The following is a 19,768-nucleotide window of genomic DNA, read 5'->3' as shown; positions in this document are numbered from 1 at the left end:
TTTCTTTTTTCATTTTGTTTACTTGAGACAATTTTGTTAGATTGTATTCTGACAGCTATCATATCAGCATGCATTTTTAAAAAACTTACTAAAATTGGTGAATTTTTGTGTAACCATTTTACAATTGAGGATGGAGGGGAAAGCAACATTTTCAGCATATTATGCTTTATTATTTCAAGGAAGGTAAAATGCAACTGAAATACCAAAAAGGACTTGTGTAGTATATGGAGAAGGTGCTGTGACTGGTCAAGTGTGTCAGAAGTGGTTAATCAAAGTTTTCATGCTGGGGATTTTTTGCTGGATGATTCTCCAAGGTTGGGTAGACCAGTTGAAGTCCATAGCGATCAAATTGAGACATTCATTGAGAACAGTTGATGTTACACCATGTGGGAGATAGCTGACATACTCTAAATAAGTCACATCAAGCCTTGAAAATCCTTGGCACCAGCTTGGTTATGTTAATTGTTTTGATGTCTGGGTTCCACATAAGTGAAAAAAACCTTCTTGATGCTGTTCTCTACTTGAACATAGCGAAAACGTTCTGTTTTTAAAACAAATTGTGCCAAGCACTGAAAAGTGGATACTGTACAATCAGGTGGAATGGAAGAGATTGTGGGACAAGCGAGTTGAACTACCACCAGCCAAACACCAGTCTTCATCCAAAGAAAGTGATGTTGTGTATATGGTGGGATTGGAAAGCAGTTCTTTAATAAGGGCTCCCTCTGGGGAACCAAATGATTAATTTCAGTAAATATTGCTGACCAACTGGAAATTAGACCAACTGAAAGCAGCACTCGATAAAAATTGTGGATTTATTCAACAAAAAATGCATCATCTTCTATCAGGATAATGCAATACTGCATGTTTATTTGATGACCAGGCCCCCCCAAAAAACTACTACAACTTATCTGGGAAGTTCTGATTCATCAGCTATATTCACCAGATTTTGCACCTTTGGATTTCCATTTATTTTGGTCTTTATAAAATTCACTTAATGGAAAAGATTTCAATTCTTTAGGGGACTGTAAAAAGCACCTGAACAGTTCTTTACTCAAAAAGTCTTTAGATGATAGAATTATGAAGTTATGCCTGAAAAATGACAGAAAGTAGTGGAACAAAACAGTGAATGTGTTGTTCAATAAAGTTCCTGGTAAAAATGAAAAATGTGTCTTTTATTTTTACTTAAAAACAAATTTTTTGGTTAGCCCAATACAATTACAGGATTTTAAAGTTTATTGAGATAATTTTGTGTGTGGCTCTACCATCACCCTGATAGTTAGATTTATTTGTTACATTTTGATTTTCATTTTTACGGAATATTTTTTCACTTTGAATAAATTTTCCAAAGTCAAAGTTGCAAAACAAGCTACATTCATAGATGACTTCTACTGTTCATTCTACTTTGCTTGTTCTGTCCCCTTACAAAGGGTTTCTACTTTGATTAATTTTTGGTTTATTATTTTGTTTAATAGAAAATGTGAGCTTCTTCTGCATGCTCCCTCCTAGCATCTTAGAGAAAAGATAGCACAGAATACACAGGGTTTAATATCTTGACTTTTTAAGGTAATGATAAACATACCCTGGAAGGTAAATATACCCTGAAAATCACTCCATGGCTATACATGGAAAATCTTCTCATTTCTTTATCCTACTGGTTAGAAAGTATGCAGGTTCCTCAGTTCCCCATAGCCTGCCCAGCATATTGAAATGCTTGGGATTTTGCCAGTCTGAGAAGTGAGATGTCATCTAAGTCTAGTATTGACTTTTTTTTTCTTTCTTTCTTTCTTTTTTTTTTTTTACTATGAGCAAGATTAAGGGTAATTTTCATTTCATGTACTGAAAACTAATTTCTTGCTGCTTATTTTATGAGTAACTTGTCTTTTAAAGTTTCTTATTACTCTGTGAAATTTACAGTCATTTTTGGCTCAAATTTTTATAAACAGTTTCAAAATCTTACCTGAATAAACTACAACAATTAGATTTAGTTCTGTTTTTCTTTTCTCTTATTTTCATTAAAATATCTTATCATGTTTGATCAAATATTACGATCTGTACAATTTCTTATTTTTGAAATTTACTGAGGTATTCATTACATAGTATGTGATCCACTCTTGTGACTTACATATTCATAGATAAAAAGAAGTTTTCTTCTGAAAAGTTTTATAGTCTTATCTATTCTGTTTGTCTCTAATTTACCAAAAAAAAAATTTTAGTTACTACACTGTATTAACTGGGGATCTAGTTTTATTTCTTTTTGCTTGTATAGAACAGCTAGCCAATTGAAATATGCAGTGTCTTTTTTTTTTTTTTTCTTCACGTTACAGGGGTATGTATATGTTAAAGTGTAAGCTACTGTAACAAAATGTAAATGCAGAACATAGTGGCATGAATAGCCTAGAAGTTTATTTTTCATAAAAGTCCTGCAGCTGTAAGAAAATGGCGTCATTGTGCTCCATGAGGTTTTTCATTGAGCTAAGTGTTTTTCATCTGGTCGCTTCAGTTTTTCCCCTGAGCTTTTATTCTTATGTGCATGACTTAATGAGGTATAATGAGCTATCTTTTTTTGTTTTGTCTCTTTTGTTGTCTTGTTTTCAAAAACTCAAAAGCTTGATTTTATTGATCCTCTTTTGTGTGTCATTGTTAAATTTATTTTGTATTTTTATTGAATATGTGAGTTTGTGCTCTTGTGGTGTTTAGCAGGTATATTCCTCTCTCCATGGAATCTTCCAAGTGAGAAATATTGGAGTGGGTTGCCATTTCCTTCTCCAAGGGATCTTCCCAACCCAGGGATTGAATCTGCATCTCTTACATCTCCTGTATTGGCAGGTGGATTCTTTACCACTTGCATCACCTGGAAAGTCCATATTCATATATAGAAATACTCAATATTGTCAGGATGTCAGCTCTTCGCAAAATGATGTATAGAGTCAATGCAATCCCAGTCAAAATCCCAGCAAGTTATTTTGTGTGTATCAACAAACTGATTGTGAAGTTTATACAGAGAAGCAAAAACCTCAGAATAGTCAACACAGTATTGAAGGAGAATAACAAAGTTGGAGGACTGATACTACTCAACTTCAAGATTTAATATGAAGCCACAGTGATCAAGGCAGCCTGGTTTTGGTGAAAGAATAGATAAGTTGATCAGTGAAACAGAATAGATAGCCCAGGATAGAGCCCCTTATAAATAGAGTCAAACCTATTTTTGACAAAGAGGCAAAGGCAATAAAGTGGAGCAAAGATAGTCTCTCTGACAAGTGCTAGTGAAATAACTGAAATCCATGTGCAAAAGAATGAATTGAGACAGATATAAACTTTTCACAAAAATTAACTCAAGGTGGACCATATACCTAAATGTAAAATGCTAAACCATAAAACTCTTAGAAGATAACGTGGGAGAAAAATCTCGATAACTTAGGTATAAAGGTATCTTTTCAGGTACAACACCAAAGACATAACCCAAGAAAGAAATAATTGATTAGCTGGACTTGATTAAAATCAGTAATTTTTTCTCTGTGAAAGATAACTAGAAGACAAGCCACAGACTTGGAGAAAATACTTGCAAATAATACACAGGACAAAGGGCTGTTAACTAAAATACACAGAACTTTCAAACTCGGCAGTAAGAAAGTAACCTGATTAGAAAGTGGACCAAAAATTTGACACCTCACCAAGGAAGATATACAGATGGCAGATACACATATGAAAAAATGTTGCACATCATATGTCATTAAGTAAATGCAAACAGAAACAACAGTGAGATACTGCTACACTATCAGAATAGCCAAAATCTGAAACGCTGGCACCCATAAAGGCCGGGGAGGATATGGAGTGTCAGGAAATCTCATAGATTCCTGGTGGGAATGCAGAATTATATAGCCACTTTGGGAAAAGGTTAAAGTGTCTGCCCACAATACGGGAGACCCAGGTTTGATTCCTGGGTCAGGAAGATCCCCTGGAGAAGGAAATAGCAACCCACTCCAGTATTCTTGCCTGGAAAATCCCGTGGATGGAGGAGCCTGGTAGTCTAGAGTCCACAGGGTTGCGAAGAGTTGGACACGACTGAGCTACTTCACTTTCACTTTCTTGGAAAACAAATTAGCTGTTTTTACAAAGCTGAACATACTTGTACTGTATGATCCAGCAGCTCCTTGATATTTATTCAAAGGTGTTGAAAACTTACGTATACACAGAAACCTGCACATGTATCTTAAGAGGAGCTTTATTCATAATTGCTAAAACATGAAATCAACCAAGATGTCCTTCAGTAGGTGAATGGATTAGTAAACTGTAGTACATAACATTGTGGTATTTATCAGCAGTAAAACAAAATGAATTTTCAAGCAACGAAAAGGTGTGGGGGTATCTGGTAGCATAAATGCAGATTACTAAATGGAAGAAGCCAATTGAGAATGCTGCATACTGTAAGATTCCAGCTGTATTCTGAAAAAGGCAAAACTATGGAGACAACAAAATTCAGGATTTGGAAGGAGTTTGCATGAATAGCCAGAGCACAGAGGATTTGGGGGGTAGTGAAAATAATGTTAAAAAAAAAATGTTAAAAGATGGATATATGTCACTACACATTTGCCCATACCCATTGAATGTACAGCATTAAACCTTAGGTAAACTGGACTTTGGGTGATTATGATACATTAATGATCGTTGGTAATAAATGTACCAGTTTGGTGGAGGATGCTGGTAATGGAGGAGGCTATGCATGTGTGGTGGCCAGGAGTATATGAGAAATCTGTTCCTTCTCAATTTTATTTTAAATTAGTGTTCTAAAAAAATTAAAGCAAACTAGGAAACAAGAAGTTGTTGATAGTTAACCAGTAATGTTTATTAGCAGTTCTTAAACTTTAGCATTCATCAGAAACACCTGGAGGGCTTGTTAATGAACTCAGGTTGTTGGATCCTGTCTCTGTTGTTTTCTTCAGTAGGTCTAGGATGGATCTGAGAACATATTTTGCTAAGGAAATTTCCAGGTTTTTAATGTTGCTCTAGGGACCACAATTTAAGGATCTCTTAAGTATCTAATTCTGTATGTTATGTTCTTATAAAACAGTGCCATGCTGTATCTTTCATACCTTGATTAAAAAATTAAAGATGATGTAAATATGGCATTAATGTGACTTGATACTGTGTGTTTATTTTTCTTGTACTTCTCTGAGCTTGATGTTAGCAAATAGTTTGCTTTTAAAACAATGAGGACAATGACGTATGAATATTTATCACTTTTACATTTATTGTAATACAGCTTATTAAAGAATGAGTTTAACACAGATTAGCATGAAGCTTATGGTTAATTAGAATTATTTTGGACTTTCTGAAATGCTCTGATAAATTACCTACTTTGTATATTTTTTTTCCATTTTGGTGGTTGCATTCAACTTTGTACTGTTTGTCTAAATCAGCTAGTATTGATTTAGTTATTTTAAATATTGCTTACCAGTGTTTGTAAGTACATACTTCAAATAGGCAAAACAGTTGATTTAGCTATTTTAAATATTAGTGTGCTCATATGTACTTTTGTAAGTACGCACATTTTAAAAATAGCTGAAACGGCATTGCTTGGTTTGAACAAACCATGCAGTTCTAAGAACATATAAACATATGATTCATATGATTTTTCTTTAAAGGATTTGAAGACATGATTTTCTCTTCTTATATTGGTAGAAAGAAATTTCTCATTCCATAGATTTTGCCTTTGCTTACAGTGTTCTAGCCATTGAAACATATACCTGTTTAATTTCAATGATTATGAAGATGAGTTGCCCAGATCATTACTGTGAAGTTCTCATTTTCTAAAGACCTGAATTACCTGGATGAGTAAAGGATATGAGGTTGAAGGTTCACAGTGTCTGTGAGAAAGTTCAACTGCTTTGGTATTTGCTTATTAAAAAATTGATATAGTTTTCCAAAGCTTTTGATTATGAAACCTAGTCATTTTTCCTACTTATTGCCTTTTGGACTTGGGTGAATGGAAGGAAGGACATACTGTTGGCTTTGTGAGAAAGGAAGTTATGGATAGGAGAGTGGAGTTAACGTATTATTTCAGGAATTAAATTATTTTTATTCCCAGTAGTGTAACACCTGACATTTTTCAGTGACACTATTTGAAAAGTTACAGAGAAGTGACTTTCAGATTAACATTTTTAAATTTAAAGGGGTCTTATGCTAGTCTGTTCTTGTTTTTATAGAGAGGATCTGACGAACTACTCTCAGGCAGTGTTCTCAGTAGTCCAAACTCTAACATGACCAGCATGGTGGTTACAGGTAAGTGTTACTCTCTTAACAGTCTCATTATTTGCCATTTTGCAGGGCAGAATGTTACAAGTTTGGTGTGCTTTACCAGAATAGCATTTATTTTTAAATGCTTTGTGTTGAAACATTTTAGAGGAAATTTTGCTACAGTATATATGTATCAAGTGGAAAAAAAAAACTGAAGTGGATGTCTTGTGGTCAAGTAATTAAATCTGATAGCTTTTTTAAAAAATGACAAATGTAAGCTTTTTTTTCTTTCATTTACAAGTTTCCTCACTCTCACTTCTTTTGTACTTTCGTGTTTAGCTCTCATGTTTGTATGTCATAAAATATTTTTACTATAAGTATTTCTTCTCAATCCCACAAATCCTACAGCCCCAAATACAAGATTCAGTTGCATAGTTGTCTTTTTTATGTGGTTTCAGTATGTTTCTCTGCTGTAACAGTATTGTAATTCTTTGACTTGATTTCCTTTATTTACTTGAAAATGTAAGATTTGTTTACTTCACAAGGTATTTAAACTTTATATATTTGAAATAATTGGTTGGTTGTATTGTCTGTCTGTAAATATGTGGACCAATATTTAGACCTTAGATTTTTGGCCAGTGGACCAAATTTGAATCTGATGATGAATGAATGAGTTTGCTTTATAACTGTACATTTTATGTTATTTACCTTAACCAAGGTTTCTTTTTACTAAACCCTTTCCTGAATTACTTGTTTGAGGAATCAGTTACATTGGGCAATATAAAGATTGTAAAAGAATGAAAGCATTTTGATTTTCTTTAGATAACCTCGCCCATGTATTTGTACACCTCAGTGCACACATACAGACCCTGCAAGTTAAATAAAAATTATAATGAAGTATTCTCCAAATATAGTTATAATAATGATAAGATGAATTTTTCTTCACACTGTCATTACTGAGTTTTCCATGTCACAATTACAAAGCAAAATTACTGACCATGATTTTGAAAGTCAGGGTACCATGTGCAGATAATTGAACGAACAAGCTCAGATGTCTGTATCTCTGCCAGTTTCATTTTTTGGAAACTGTACATTTAATGATTGATAATGGAAATGTTTTTAAAACTGATTTGTAGGGCTATGACAGACTAGTAGCAGCCTTTCCTTCTTTCCATCTTCCCTCAAAATGAAAAAATATAAAATAGAGTAAAATATGTAGGACAGCTGTTGTCTGGAATTGATGAGTAAATAGTGTAAGATGGTGATCCTTGAGATAAAGGAAACATGTGAAATGAATCTCATAGTTCGGCTTTTCTCCTTTGAGGTACCCTACTGTTGTAGAACATGGAGGAGGAACCCAAGCAGAGCATGAAGGTTTCACTGTGCTGAAGAGAGTAAGATTGGAATTCAGAGCTTCTGAGACATTTGGAATTTATGGAGAAGGATCCTGAAAAAGGAACTCGTTCGAGGGTTTGGGCATAGGTCAGAAGGCAGAATTTGGTGTAGGGATTCTTAAATCAGAATTTTGAATAATGACTGGGCTGCACATGTGCAGGTTAACACTCTCATAGTCTGTCAGGAATGACCTACTGTGGGGCTGAGAGTTAGAATGGTGATTCCATAGGTTGTACAGTGCTCTGAGACATTGGAGTTCTGGAAAGTTAGAATGCATACGTCTTGTGGATTACCTCAAACATTCTCTTTAGGCTGCAGAATGGTCAGGCTTTCAGAGAAAGGATCATACACTAATATTAATAGTAACAATCATTAAGACTAAGTTAAGAGACTGTGATAGTCCAGTCTGACAAGACGTGAAGAATTCACCAGTAATTTAATAGCCTGCCTAAATAAAACAGTATCCCCTAAGGGAGACAACATGATTCAGTCTTCCCACAATTATCCACAATATCCTACCTACATCAAATGTTACAATCATGTGAAGAAGTATTCAATAAGAATAGACCTCAAAATGTTCTAAATATTGGAATTTGTAGACAGAGACTATAAGTATTTTTAAAGCTGTGAAAGAAAATATTGAAAGAATGAACATGGAAGAATGTGTTGAGAAAGCTATAAAGAAAGCATATAGAAATGCTGTAACTGAAAAATACCATATTCACACAGTATTTGGAATGGAAAATTCACTAATTGAGACTAACAAGTTTGGAGACAACTGAAGAAAGGTTAGTGAACTTGAGTACAGATGGATAGAGATTATTCAGTTTCCAGAGAGAATAAAATTATGCCTTTGGATGATCAGGCAGTCTCATGTATGTGTCCTTGGAGTTCTCAGAGAGGGAGTAAAGAGAATGCTGCCAAATATGTATGTAATTGAAGCAGTAATAACTGAAAATGTCTAAAATCTGAAGAAAAATACCAAGTAGGATAAAAAAAAAAACGTTGCTCAGTCACTAAGTCATGTCAGCCTTTTTGCGACCCCATAAACTGCATTACTCCAGGCTTCCCTGTCCTTCACCATCTCCCAGAGTTTGCTCAAACCCATGTCCATTGAGTTGGTGATGCCATCCAACTGTCTCATCCTCTGTCGCCCCCTTCTGCCCTCAACCTTTCTCAGCATCAGAATCTTTTCCAATGAGTAGGTTCTACACATCAGGTGACCAAAGTATTGGAGCTTCAACAAAGATGCATAGTTAAAAGCTAGTAGAAATTCGGAGGACTGACTCCTGTTTTCAAGTTATTGTAAATCCTAAAGTAATCAAAACAATATCATATTAACATAAAGGTACGTAGATTAGTGGAACAGAATAGAGAGTCCAAGAAAAAAGCCACAGAATTACGGACAACTGGTTTTTGACAAAGGTACAAAGGCAATTCAGTAGAGGGGAAAAAATTAGATTTTTCAGCAGAGAGTTGTATCATATCATAGGATATCCATATGCTGCCAACAACAGCAGCAGCAGCAAGCTTCTTGGATCTATGTTTTGTTGTTTAGTTGTTAATTTGACCCCAAAAGCATGGTCTATGAGAGAACAAATGGGACTTGATCTGTTTTAAAAACTTAACATTATTCAAAATACAGTTAAGAGAATGAAAAGACAAGCCATAGAGTGGCAGACATCTTTACAAAGCATGCAGTTGATAAAGGATTTTTATCCAGAGTAAAAATTAAAGCTAAAGTGAGACAACATTGCCTATTTCTACAATAGCCAATATTTAAAAGAGTGACCATACTAAGTGTTGAAAAGGATGTAAGGGTACTGTAACACTCATATACTGTTGATGGGAATGTAAAATTGTAGAACTATTTTGGAAAACAATTTGGCAGTTTCTTAAAAACATTAAACATTTACTGTATGATCCAACTTTGTTTCCTAGGTACTTAACCCAAGAAAAATGATAGCATATACTCATCACTCATGTAAATGTTTATAGTAGCTTTATTTGTAACATCTAAAGCCTAGAACAACCCAAGGGTCCATCAGTGACTCTATTGGCATTGAATTTCATGCATACAATGAAATACTGCTTAGCCATATAGAGTGACCTATTGTTCTATGAGCTTTTCTGGTGGCTCAGTGGTAAAGAACCTGCCTGCCAATACAGGAGGTATGGGTTCCATTCCTGGGTTGAGAAGATCCCCTGGAGAATGAAGTGGCAACCTATTCCAGTATTCTTGCTTGGGAAATCCCATGGACAGAGGAGTCTGATGGGCTACAGTCTGTGGTGTTGCAAAAGAGTCAGAGACAACTTAGCAACTAAACACAACAACAAAGCCAAGGGTATGGGCCGGGGGGGAGGGTTTGTAAAGGACATAAGGAATTTGGAGATGATGGGTATGTATATTCTTTTATGCTGAAGGTTTCATAGATGTAAACATATGTCAAAACTTGTCAGACGACTGTAGCTTTATATGAAGCTTATTTTACATGAATTGTATCTCAGAAACACTGTTTAAAATAAAAAACCCATAGAGGAATTAAAATGGAATACTGTCAAATATTGCAAGAGAAGAACAACAAAACACTGGACAGTTAGAAAATTAATGGCTAGATGTTAAACCCAGTCATAAATCTCTAAATGTAAATTGGCTAAACTAACATAGTCTCGTAGTAACCACTGGTTATATAAGGCTATAGAGCATGTAGAATGTGACTACTCTTAATTGATAAGTGAATGGGTGGTGTGCTTCAAAGATGTCATACTGAAAAAATAAGGATGTAAAACATCTAAAAAATTTTTTGAAGTACTGATTATATGTTGATGTGGTGGCTTACATTGTGAAGAATCTGCCTGCAATGCAAGAGACCCAGGTTCGATCCCTGGGTCAGCAAGATCCCTTGGAGAAGGAAATGGCAACCCACTCCAGTGTTCTTGTGTGGAGAATTCCTTGGACAGAGGGTAGGAGCCTGGTGGGCTACAGTCCATGGGGTTGCAAAGAGTCAGATATGACTGAGTGACTAACACTTCACTTTCACAGTAATATTTCAGATATATTGTATTAAAATATATATTAAAATTAATTTCACTTTCTTTTACTTCTCGGTATGGTTACTAGAAACTTAAAAGTATGTGATTTGTATATTTCTTTTGGATACTAGTGGTCTAAGAAGTTCAATTAAAAGACAAAGTCATACTGGATTAAAAAGTACTACACTGTCTACTTCTGAAGTCAGGTTGAAGTACAGAGACACAAGTTGGAAAAGGATGGAAAATAATATTTCATGCAAATATAGCACAGGAAAGTTCATGTAACTATATTGATATCAGATGAATTAGAATTCAAGATAAGAAGTATTGGCTGTATTGTTATAAAAAGACATATTTCTTAGTGTCAAAAGGGTCAGTATATTGGAAAACATAACGTTCCTTAATCTGTATATTAGTAATACCAGTTTCAAAGTACATTTTAAAAATGACAAAAGAGAAGCAGAAAAATCTACAATTTTAAATTTAAAACTGGGCATTTTAATATTGTTCATAGTAATCAATAAGACAAATCAATCTTAAAAAATACATGGAAGTTTTGAACAATGCTATTGGCTCAGCTTAACTTATATTTATAAAACATGGAGTAACTGCAGAATAACTTTTAAAGCCAATATAGGATGTTCAACATGATTTTAAAAGTAAATTTCAAATGATAGAAAGTTTGTACAGTATCTGATTATTCTGGGATTTAACTAAAAATAAAAAACAGTAAGAAATCTAGGAAATTGCCAAATATTTAGAAATTTCCATAATTCTGTACAGCACATGAATCATAGGATATTTCTGATTGAGTAAAAATGAAAACACAACAAAATTGTATTTTCTCAGAATATAGAAGAAAATATAGAAATGTTCCCCACACCACCTCCAAGAAGTGCATGGGGGGAAATAGTTTTGTACCTACATTAGATACTTATCTACCTTTGTTGGCTCCATATTAAAAAAAAATGGTTTAAAATTCCTTTTGAGAAAGAAAAAACAAATTACTGGTATCAGTAGTGGAAGTGGAGGTATTACTATAGATCCCATACAGTGATCCATAGATCCTTATTATAGGAAAATAAGACAGTATTACAGGCATCAGTAATGCCAATAAATTCAACAAATGAAATAGAGAATTTCTTTTATAAATTTAGTTTAAAAAACATATTTTAGATTAACTCTCTATACATTAATAGGTAGTATTATAGGCATCAGTAATGCCAATAAATTCAACAAATGAACTAGACAAATTTCCTTACAAATCTAGTTTAAAAAACTGATAGATTACCTCTTAAATATTATTATAGATATAGGTTATCTTTATATCTATTATCAAAATTGAATTTTTAATTTAAAAAAGTGTTAGTCACTCAGTCGTCTCTGAGTCTTTGCTTTGTGACCCTGTGGACTATAGCCTGTCAGCTTCCTCTGTCCTTGGAATTCTCCAGGCAAGAATACTGGAGTGGGTAACTGTGCCTTTCTCCATGGGATCTTCCCAACCCAGGGATCAAACCTGGGTTTCCTGCATTGAAGGCAGATTCTTTACTGTCTGAGCCACCAGGGAAGCCCTAAGTTATTTTTCCACAAAGATTTCTCAGGCATAGGTGGTTTCACTGTTGAATTGTATGAAATGTCAAAGGAAGAAATAGTCATTTTTTAACCTTTTAGACAAAGAGAATGCTCCTTAATTCACTTTATGAAGCTACTGAAATCAAAATCTAACAAAGATAATATAAGAAATACAGATTTCACACTAATACTTTTCATTTACATAAATGTGGACATTCTTCACAAGATATTAGCAAATCACATTCAGCAGTATGTAAAAGATAATTCACGATGACTAATTGAGATTTACCCCTTGATTGTAGGGTTTACCAGTGGCAAATGAACTCTACATAATCACAGTAATAGAATAACAGAGGAAAAAAAATCACCAGGTTAATAGAAGCAGAAAAAGCCTTTAACAAAAAATACAGCATCTGTTCATGATAAAAAGTTCTCAGAAAGCTAACAAGAAAAGGGAACCTTCTACAAGATACACAGAGGGGATCTACTAAGAGCCTACAACAAATTTCATTCATGATAGTGGAACACTGAATATTTTCTTAAAATTAGAAATGAAGTAAGGATGTGTCTTCCCAGAATATTTCTAGCTTTTACTTTCTTTAAGGCAAGTAAAATAAATAAAAAGCATAAAGTTTAGAAGGGGAGAAGTAAAACTGCCTTATTCACAGTCAACATGATTTTTAAAATAGAAAACTCAATAGAATCCAAGTGATTTTTAGAACAGATATGGGATACAGTTCAGATTTTTTTCTGATAGTCTTAGCAAATTTTTGGAAAATGAACTTTTAAAAAATCCATTTATGGGAACTTTAGAAAAAATATGCAACTTTTTGTTAAAGTTCTTGATGTGTTATACTAAGGAGACTGAACTTTTTTAGAAAAGATTTACATTTTAGAAAGGATTTTTGTTCTGTTTGTGTGTGTTTTTTTTTTTTTTAAGGTGGCAGAGGCAAATTGAAGATATCAAGGTCCTTAATTTTAGAGTCTGAGAAGTAGAATATGGAGAAAATGATGTATCAAGAAATTGGAAGAATTTCTGAGTTGGGAAGTAGACTTTGATAGAAGTATTAAGCGTTTTGGCCTGGAATCACTGGGTAATGGATAGTACAATAGTTCTGTTAACAAAAGGAACAAAGTAGAGAAATTTGATTTGATTTTGTTGAAAAGAAAGAACAGTCTGTTAATTGTCTTCCTTTTTTTAAAGGATGTTTAGAATAACAATACTTTATGACTAAAGAATGAATCAAGTCTTTTTGTAGTGATGGAATAAAATTTCTTAAAGCCTGTTTTAACATGAGAAATTTATATGCATTCATTTTATTTTACCTTTTCTGAACAGAGGCATTGAGTTTTAAAATTTTTGTGTTTTTCCTAACATAGATGAGGGTAGGATCTGTGTATATGCAGACAGATGCCAATTTGAATCATAAGACCTTTGAAAACCAGTAGCTGTACTTAGCTAGAAAAATAAACAATTGTCATCCAAATGTCTCAAAAATGGACTTTACAGACAATATTACTAGGACATTTTTATGATTGTCAGATGCAAAATAGTATTTCATTTTTATGTTCCAGCTTTTTCCATGTCTGTTCTAATTGACTTTATAGAATTCTTGCTTCCAGTAGCATGTCTCAGCAGCCTTTCCCTGTCTAGACTGTCTTCCTCTACAGCTGTATTTCTGTCAAAGAAAAAAAGAATTTAGGCGTGGGGGAAGTTAATGTTATTAGAAACTTAGTCTTGGGGAAATAATCTTGAACTATTTTGTATTAAACTAGTTCCTTTAGAAGTTAAACATTTCAAAGACACAGCTCTGATGGATTGGAATTGGATTTTATTGGAAGGAATGTGTAATTATTTGAAAGTGGGGAGGAGGCTTGACAGTGGTAAGATAGGGTCTGTCTTGAGTCCATTTTATATAGGTATGGAGATGGGATACTTCTTTAAGTTAGGTGTATTTCTGTCAGTGCTGGTGTTAATCTATAATATCAGGGTTTATTATTGCTGAAAGTATGACTTTTTATTTCATTATGTGAATCATTTTCCAGATTTTGTTACATGTTACTCAGAACTGTTTATGTCTGTTTTAACTTTTATATACAGACATTTTTTATATGATGTCATTTCATTTTATTGTAATGTTTTGAAACTATTCCAGCACATTGTTTCAGTTTGAATCTCTATGAGGGTCCTAACAACATGTCCTCTTGCACAGAGGTGATGGGAGCCTTCCTCTAATATAGTCTGCATGCTTAGTCGGTCAGTAGTCAGTCATGTCTGACTATTTGTGACCGTATGGAATGTAGCCCGCCAGGTTCCTCTGTCCTTGGAATTCTCCAGGCGAGAATACCAGAGTGGGTTGCCATTTGCTTCTCCAGAGTATCTTCCCGACCCAGGGTTGAACCCACATTTCTCCTGTATTGGTACGTGGATTCTTTACAACTGAGCCACCTGGGAAACCCCTTTGTTGTCCAGTTGCTCAGTCATGTCCAACTGTTTGTGACCCCACAGACTGCAGCATGCCAGGCTTTCCTGTCCTTCACCGACTCGCAGAGTTTGCTCAGACTCATACCCATTGAGTTGGTGATATCATCCAGCCATCTCATCCTCTGTCATCCCCTTCTCCTTCTTTCCCAGCGTTAGGGTCTTTTCTAATAAGTCGGCTCCTCGCATCAGGTGGCCACAGTACTGGAGCTTCAGAATCAGTCCTTCCAATGAATATTCAGGATTGATTTCCTTTAGCATTGACTGGTTTTATTTCCTTGCAGTCCAAGGGACTCTCAGGAGCCTTCTCCAACATCACAGTTCAAGAGCATGAATTCTTTGGTGCTCAGCCTTCTTTATGGTCCAACTCTCACATCTGTACATGACTCCTGGAAAAAATCACATCCATAGCCTTGGTAATACTGACCTTTGTCAGCAAAGTAATGTCTCTGCTTTTTAATGCACTAAGCTTGTCATTGCTTTTCTTCCAAGGAGCAAGCATCTTTTAATTTCATTGCTCCAGGCACCGTCTGCATTGATGTTGGAGCCTAAAAACATTGTCACTGTTTTCATTGTTTCCCCGTTTATTTGCCATGAAGTGTTAGGACCAGATGCCATGATCTTTGATTTTGAATGTTGAGTTTTAAGCCAGCTTTTTCACTCTTCATCAAGAGGCTCTTTTGTTCCTCTTCATTTTCTGCCATATGGGTGGTGTCATCTGCATATCTGAGGTTATTGATATTTCTCCCTGCAGTCTTGATTCCAGCTTGTGCTCCATCCAGCCCAGCATTTCTCATGATGTATTCCGCATACAAGTTAAAATAAACAGGGTGACAGTATACACCAATTTTGTGCCCAATTTTGAACCAGTCCGTTGTTCCACGTCTGGTTCTAACTGTTGCTTCTTGACCTGCATACAGGCTTTGCAGAGGCAGGTAAGGTAGTCTGGTATTCCTGTCTCTTTAAGAATTTTCCACAGTTTGTTGTGATCCACATAGCCAAAGCCTTTCGCATAGTCAATGAAGCAGATGTTTTTGTAGAATTCTCTTGCTTTTTCTGTGACCCAAAGAATGTTGGCAGTTTGATCTCTGATTCCTCTTGCCTTTTCTGAACCCACCTTAAACATCTGGAAGTTCTGGGTTCATGTACTGTTGAAGCCTAGCTTGGAGAATTTTGAGCATTACTTTACTTGCATGTGAAATGAGTGCAATTGTGAGGTAGTTTGAACATTCTTTGACATTGCCTTTCGTTGGGATTGGAATGAAAATTGACCTTTTCCAGTCCTGTGGCCACTGCTGAGTTTTCCAAATTTGTTTGCACATTGAGTGCAGCATTTGCACAGAATCATCTTTTAGGATTTATAATAGCTCAACTGGAATTCCATCATCCCCACTAGCTTTGTTCGTAGTAATGCTTCCTAAGTCACACTTGACTTCGCACTCCAGAGTGTCTGGCTTTAGGTGAGTGATCCCACCATCGTGGTTATCTGGGTCATGAAAATCTTTTTTTGTATAGTTCTTCTGTGCATTCTTGCTACCTCTTCTTAATATCTTCTTCGTCTGTTAGGCCGTTTATTGTGTCCGTCTTTCCATGAAATATTCTCTTGGTATCTCTAATTTTCTTGCAGAGATCTCTAGTCTTTCCCCTTCTGTTATTTTCCTCTATTTCTTTGCATTGTTCACTTAGAAAGGTTTTCTTATCTCTCCTTGCTATTCTTTGGAACTTTGCATTTGCATAGGCAAATCTTCCCTTTTCTACTTTGCCTTTCACTTCTCTTCTTTTCTCAGCTATGTAAGACCTCTTCAGATAAACATTTTGCCTTTTTGCATTTCTTTTTCTTGGGGAAGCCCCTAGCCTTCTATTATTTTCCAAGTCATGCATAAGTTACATTTGGCAGCTAGGCTGTGCAGCTTCTCAGAAATAGAGTTACAGGCAGGTTTTACAATAAACCTAGTAAGATTTTTTTTGTTCAGTGTCTGTTGAAATTAACTAACAGCTAAAAAGTATTCTCTATCAATGTATACTCACATTTCTGGTTAACTGTTCTTTGAAATTTATTTTCCCATGTAGGGATGGAAAGATAAGAAAGATAAGTATGATCATTCATTTTCCTTAGCTCAGATTCTTTGTTTTTTTTAAAGCTAGCAGCTTGTGTAACACTATGCTTTGCCTTGAAGTCTAACTAAAACTTCTAGTCATACAACTCAATACCAGGGAAACAACCCAATGAAAGGTGGGAAAAAGACCTAAACAGACATTTCTCCAAAGAAGACATACAGATGGCTAACAAACTCTTGAAAAGATGATCAACATCGCTCATTATTAGAGAAATGCAAATCAAAACTACAATGAGATATCACTTCACACCAGTCAGAATGGCCATCATCAAAAAATCTACAAAAAATAAATGCTGGAGAGTGGAGAAAAGGGAATGCTCCTGCATGGTTGGTGGGAATGTAAATTGATATAGCTACTATGGAATACGGTATGGAGATTCCTTAAAACACTAGGAATAAAAGCACCATATGACCCAGCAATCCCACTCCTATGCATATACCCTGAGGAAACCAAAATTGAATGAGACACATGTATTCCATTGTTGATTACAGCACTATTTACAATAGCTAGAACATGGAAGTAACCTAGATGTCCATTGACAGGTGAATGGATAAAGAAGTTGTGGTACATATACCCAATGGAATATTACTCAGCCATGAAAAGGAACACATTTGAGTCAGTTCTAATGAGGTGGGATGAACCTAGAAACTGTTATACAGCACAAAGTAAGTCAGAGAGAAATAAATATAATATTCTAATGCATATATATGGAATCTAGAAAAGTGATACTGAAGAATTTATGTACAGGGCAACAATGGAGAAGTAGACATAGAGAATAAATTTATGGACATGGGGAGAGGGGAGCAGAGGGTGAGATGTATGGAAACAGTTAACATGGAAACTTACACTACCAGTTGTAAAATAGATAGCCAGTGGGAATTTGCTGTATGTCTTAGGAAACTCAAATGGGCTCTTATCAACCTAGATGGGTGGGATGGGAGGGAGACGGAAGGAGGTCACAGAGGGAGGGGGTATATGTAAACCTGTGGCTGATTCATGCTGACGTTTCACAGGAAACAGCAAAATTCTGTGAAGCGATTATCCTTCAATAAAAATTAATTTGAAAAATAAAACTACTTGGGAAAATAAATTTCAAACTTTTTAGGATTAAAACTGCATTGCCTTTCAGTTATCGTATTTGATAAAAGAAGTTACTAGTGCTTTTTTATAAGTGCTTGCATCTGAAAGACTTGGAAAATGAAAATAAGGAGAGAATACTTATGTTTTGTTAAATAATTTTCACTGAACAAATGAAGTATGTTTTGAGATGTTGCACTTCAAGTTGGTATATACAATTGGAAGTACACAATTAGAATATTGGTCAAATGAGTGAGATTAAAATAATGGGCATATAGAAAAACTTTTACTGGAGTGTTTATATGAGCAAGTAAGGATAGGAAGGACATGGAGACCAGAACAACTTGGGGCACTCTAACCATTTTGAGACATAAATGAGTTACCAGGTGGGGGCGGGGGGGGGATGGTTGTCACTGTAACCATTTTGAGAAGTAAATGAGTTAGCAAAGGGGTCAGTGTGTGAGTATGTCTACATCCACATGTGTGCATGCCTGTTTGTTGTGTGCACTCAGTCATGTCCAACTTTTGTGACCCCACAGGCTGTAGCCCACCAGGCTCCTCTATCCATGGAATTTTCTAGGCAAAAATACTGGAAAGGGTTGCCATTTCCTACATCAGGGGATCATCCTGACCCTGGGGTTAAACCCAGTCTCTTACTCCTCCTGTATTGGCAGGCAGATTCTTTACCACTGCACCACTGGGGAAGTAGCAGAGGGGTCCAAACAGGTATTAAATGAATCAGGAATTAAGGAAACTGGAAATGAGTATTACGGGTGCTGTGAAAAAAGAGATTTGGTAAGATGAGAGGGCCCATGGCTCTTTGACCACATGTGGATTTAACAAATAACACAGAATCTTGGTGAGACCTTTTTTGTGTTAAAACTACAAGTATAAAAGCCACTAGAAAATAAACTGTGGAATATTCCGAAAGAGTTGGGAATACCAGAACCTGCCTTTTGAGAAATCTTTATGCGGGTCAAGAAGCAACAGTTAGAACTGGACATGGAACAACAGACTGGTTCCAAATAGGAAAAGGAGTACTTCAAGGCTGTGTATTGTCATCCTGCTTATTTAATTTATATGCAGAGTACATCATGAGAAACACTGGGCTGGAAGAAGCACAAGCTGGAATCAAGATTGCTGGGAGGGTATCAAAAGCCTCAGATATGCAGATGACACTACCCTTATGGCAGAAAGTGAAGAACTAAAGAGCCTCTTGATGAAAGTAAAAGAGGAGAGTGAAAAAGTTGGCTTAAAGCTCAACATGTAGAAAACTAAGATCATGTCATCTGGTCCCATCACTTCATGGCAAATAGATGGGGAAACAGTGGAAACAGCGGCTGGCTTTATTTTTCTGGGCTCCAAAATCACTGCAGATGGTGACTGCAGCCATAAAATTGAAAGATGCTGGCTCCTTGGAAGACAAGTTATGACCAACCTACACAGCCTATTAAAAAGCAGAGACATAACTTTGCCAGCAAAGGTCTGTCTAGTCAAAGATACGGTTTTTCCATTAGTCATGTATGGATGTGAGAATTGGACCATAAAGAAAGCTGAGTGCCAAAGAATTGATGCTTTTGAACTGTGGTGTTGGAGAAGACTCTTGAGAGTCCCTTGGACTACGAGGAGATCCAGCCTGTCCATCCTGAAGGAAATCAGTCCTGAATATTCATTGGAAGGACTGATGTTAGGCTGAAACTCCAATACTTTGGCCACATGATGGGAAGAACTGACTCATTGGAAAAGACCCTGGTGCTGGGAAAGATCGAAGGTGGGACAAGAAGGGGATGACAGAAGATGAGATGGTTGGATGGCATCACCAACTAAATGGACATGAGTTTGAGTAAACTCCAGGAG

At 35.6% G+C, this 19,768-nt stretch overlaps 1 protein-coding gene across 5 annotated transcripts in view; it reads left to right on the top strand.

Annotated features, from left to right (window-relative positions):
- Positions 1 to 19,768, top strand: part of PTBP2 (polypyrimidine tract binding protein 2) — an 83,069-nt gene that overhangs the window by 18,692 nt on the left and 44,609 nt on the right. For 4 of the 5 annotated variants that reach the window (XM_043875742.1, XM_043875741.1, XM_043875740.1 and 1 more), the window contains exon 3: positions 6,204 to 6,279. In XM_043875742.1, the coding sequence (XP_043731677.1) occupies positions 6,204 to 6,279 (76 nt within the window). Of the gene's footprint in view, positions 1 to 6,203; positions 6,280 to 7,558; positions 7,629 to 19,768 lie in introns of all 5 variants that reach the window. The other variant, XM_043875743.1, reaches the window with a different exon arrangement.

The sequence above is a fragment of the Cervus elaphus genome, chromosome 20, assembly GCF_910594005.1.
Source record: "Cervus elaphus chromosome 20, mCerEla1.1, whole genome shotgun sequence".
In the NCBI taxonomy this organism is placed as follows: Eukaryota; Metazoa; Chordata; class Mammalia; order Artiodactyla; family Cervidae; genus Cervus; species Cervus elaphus.
This window is presented reverse-complemented; position numbering and strand designations above follow the sequence as displayed.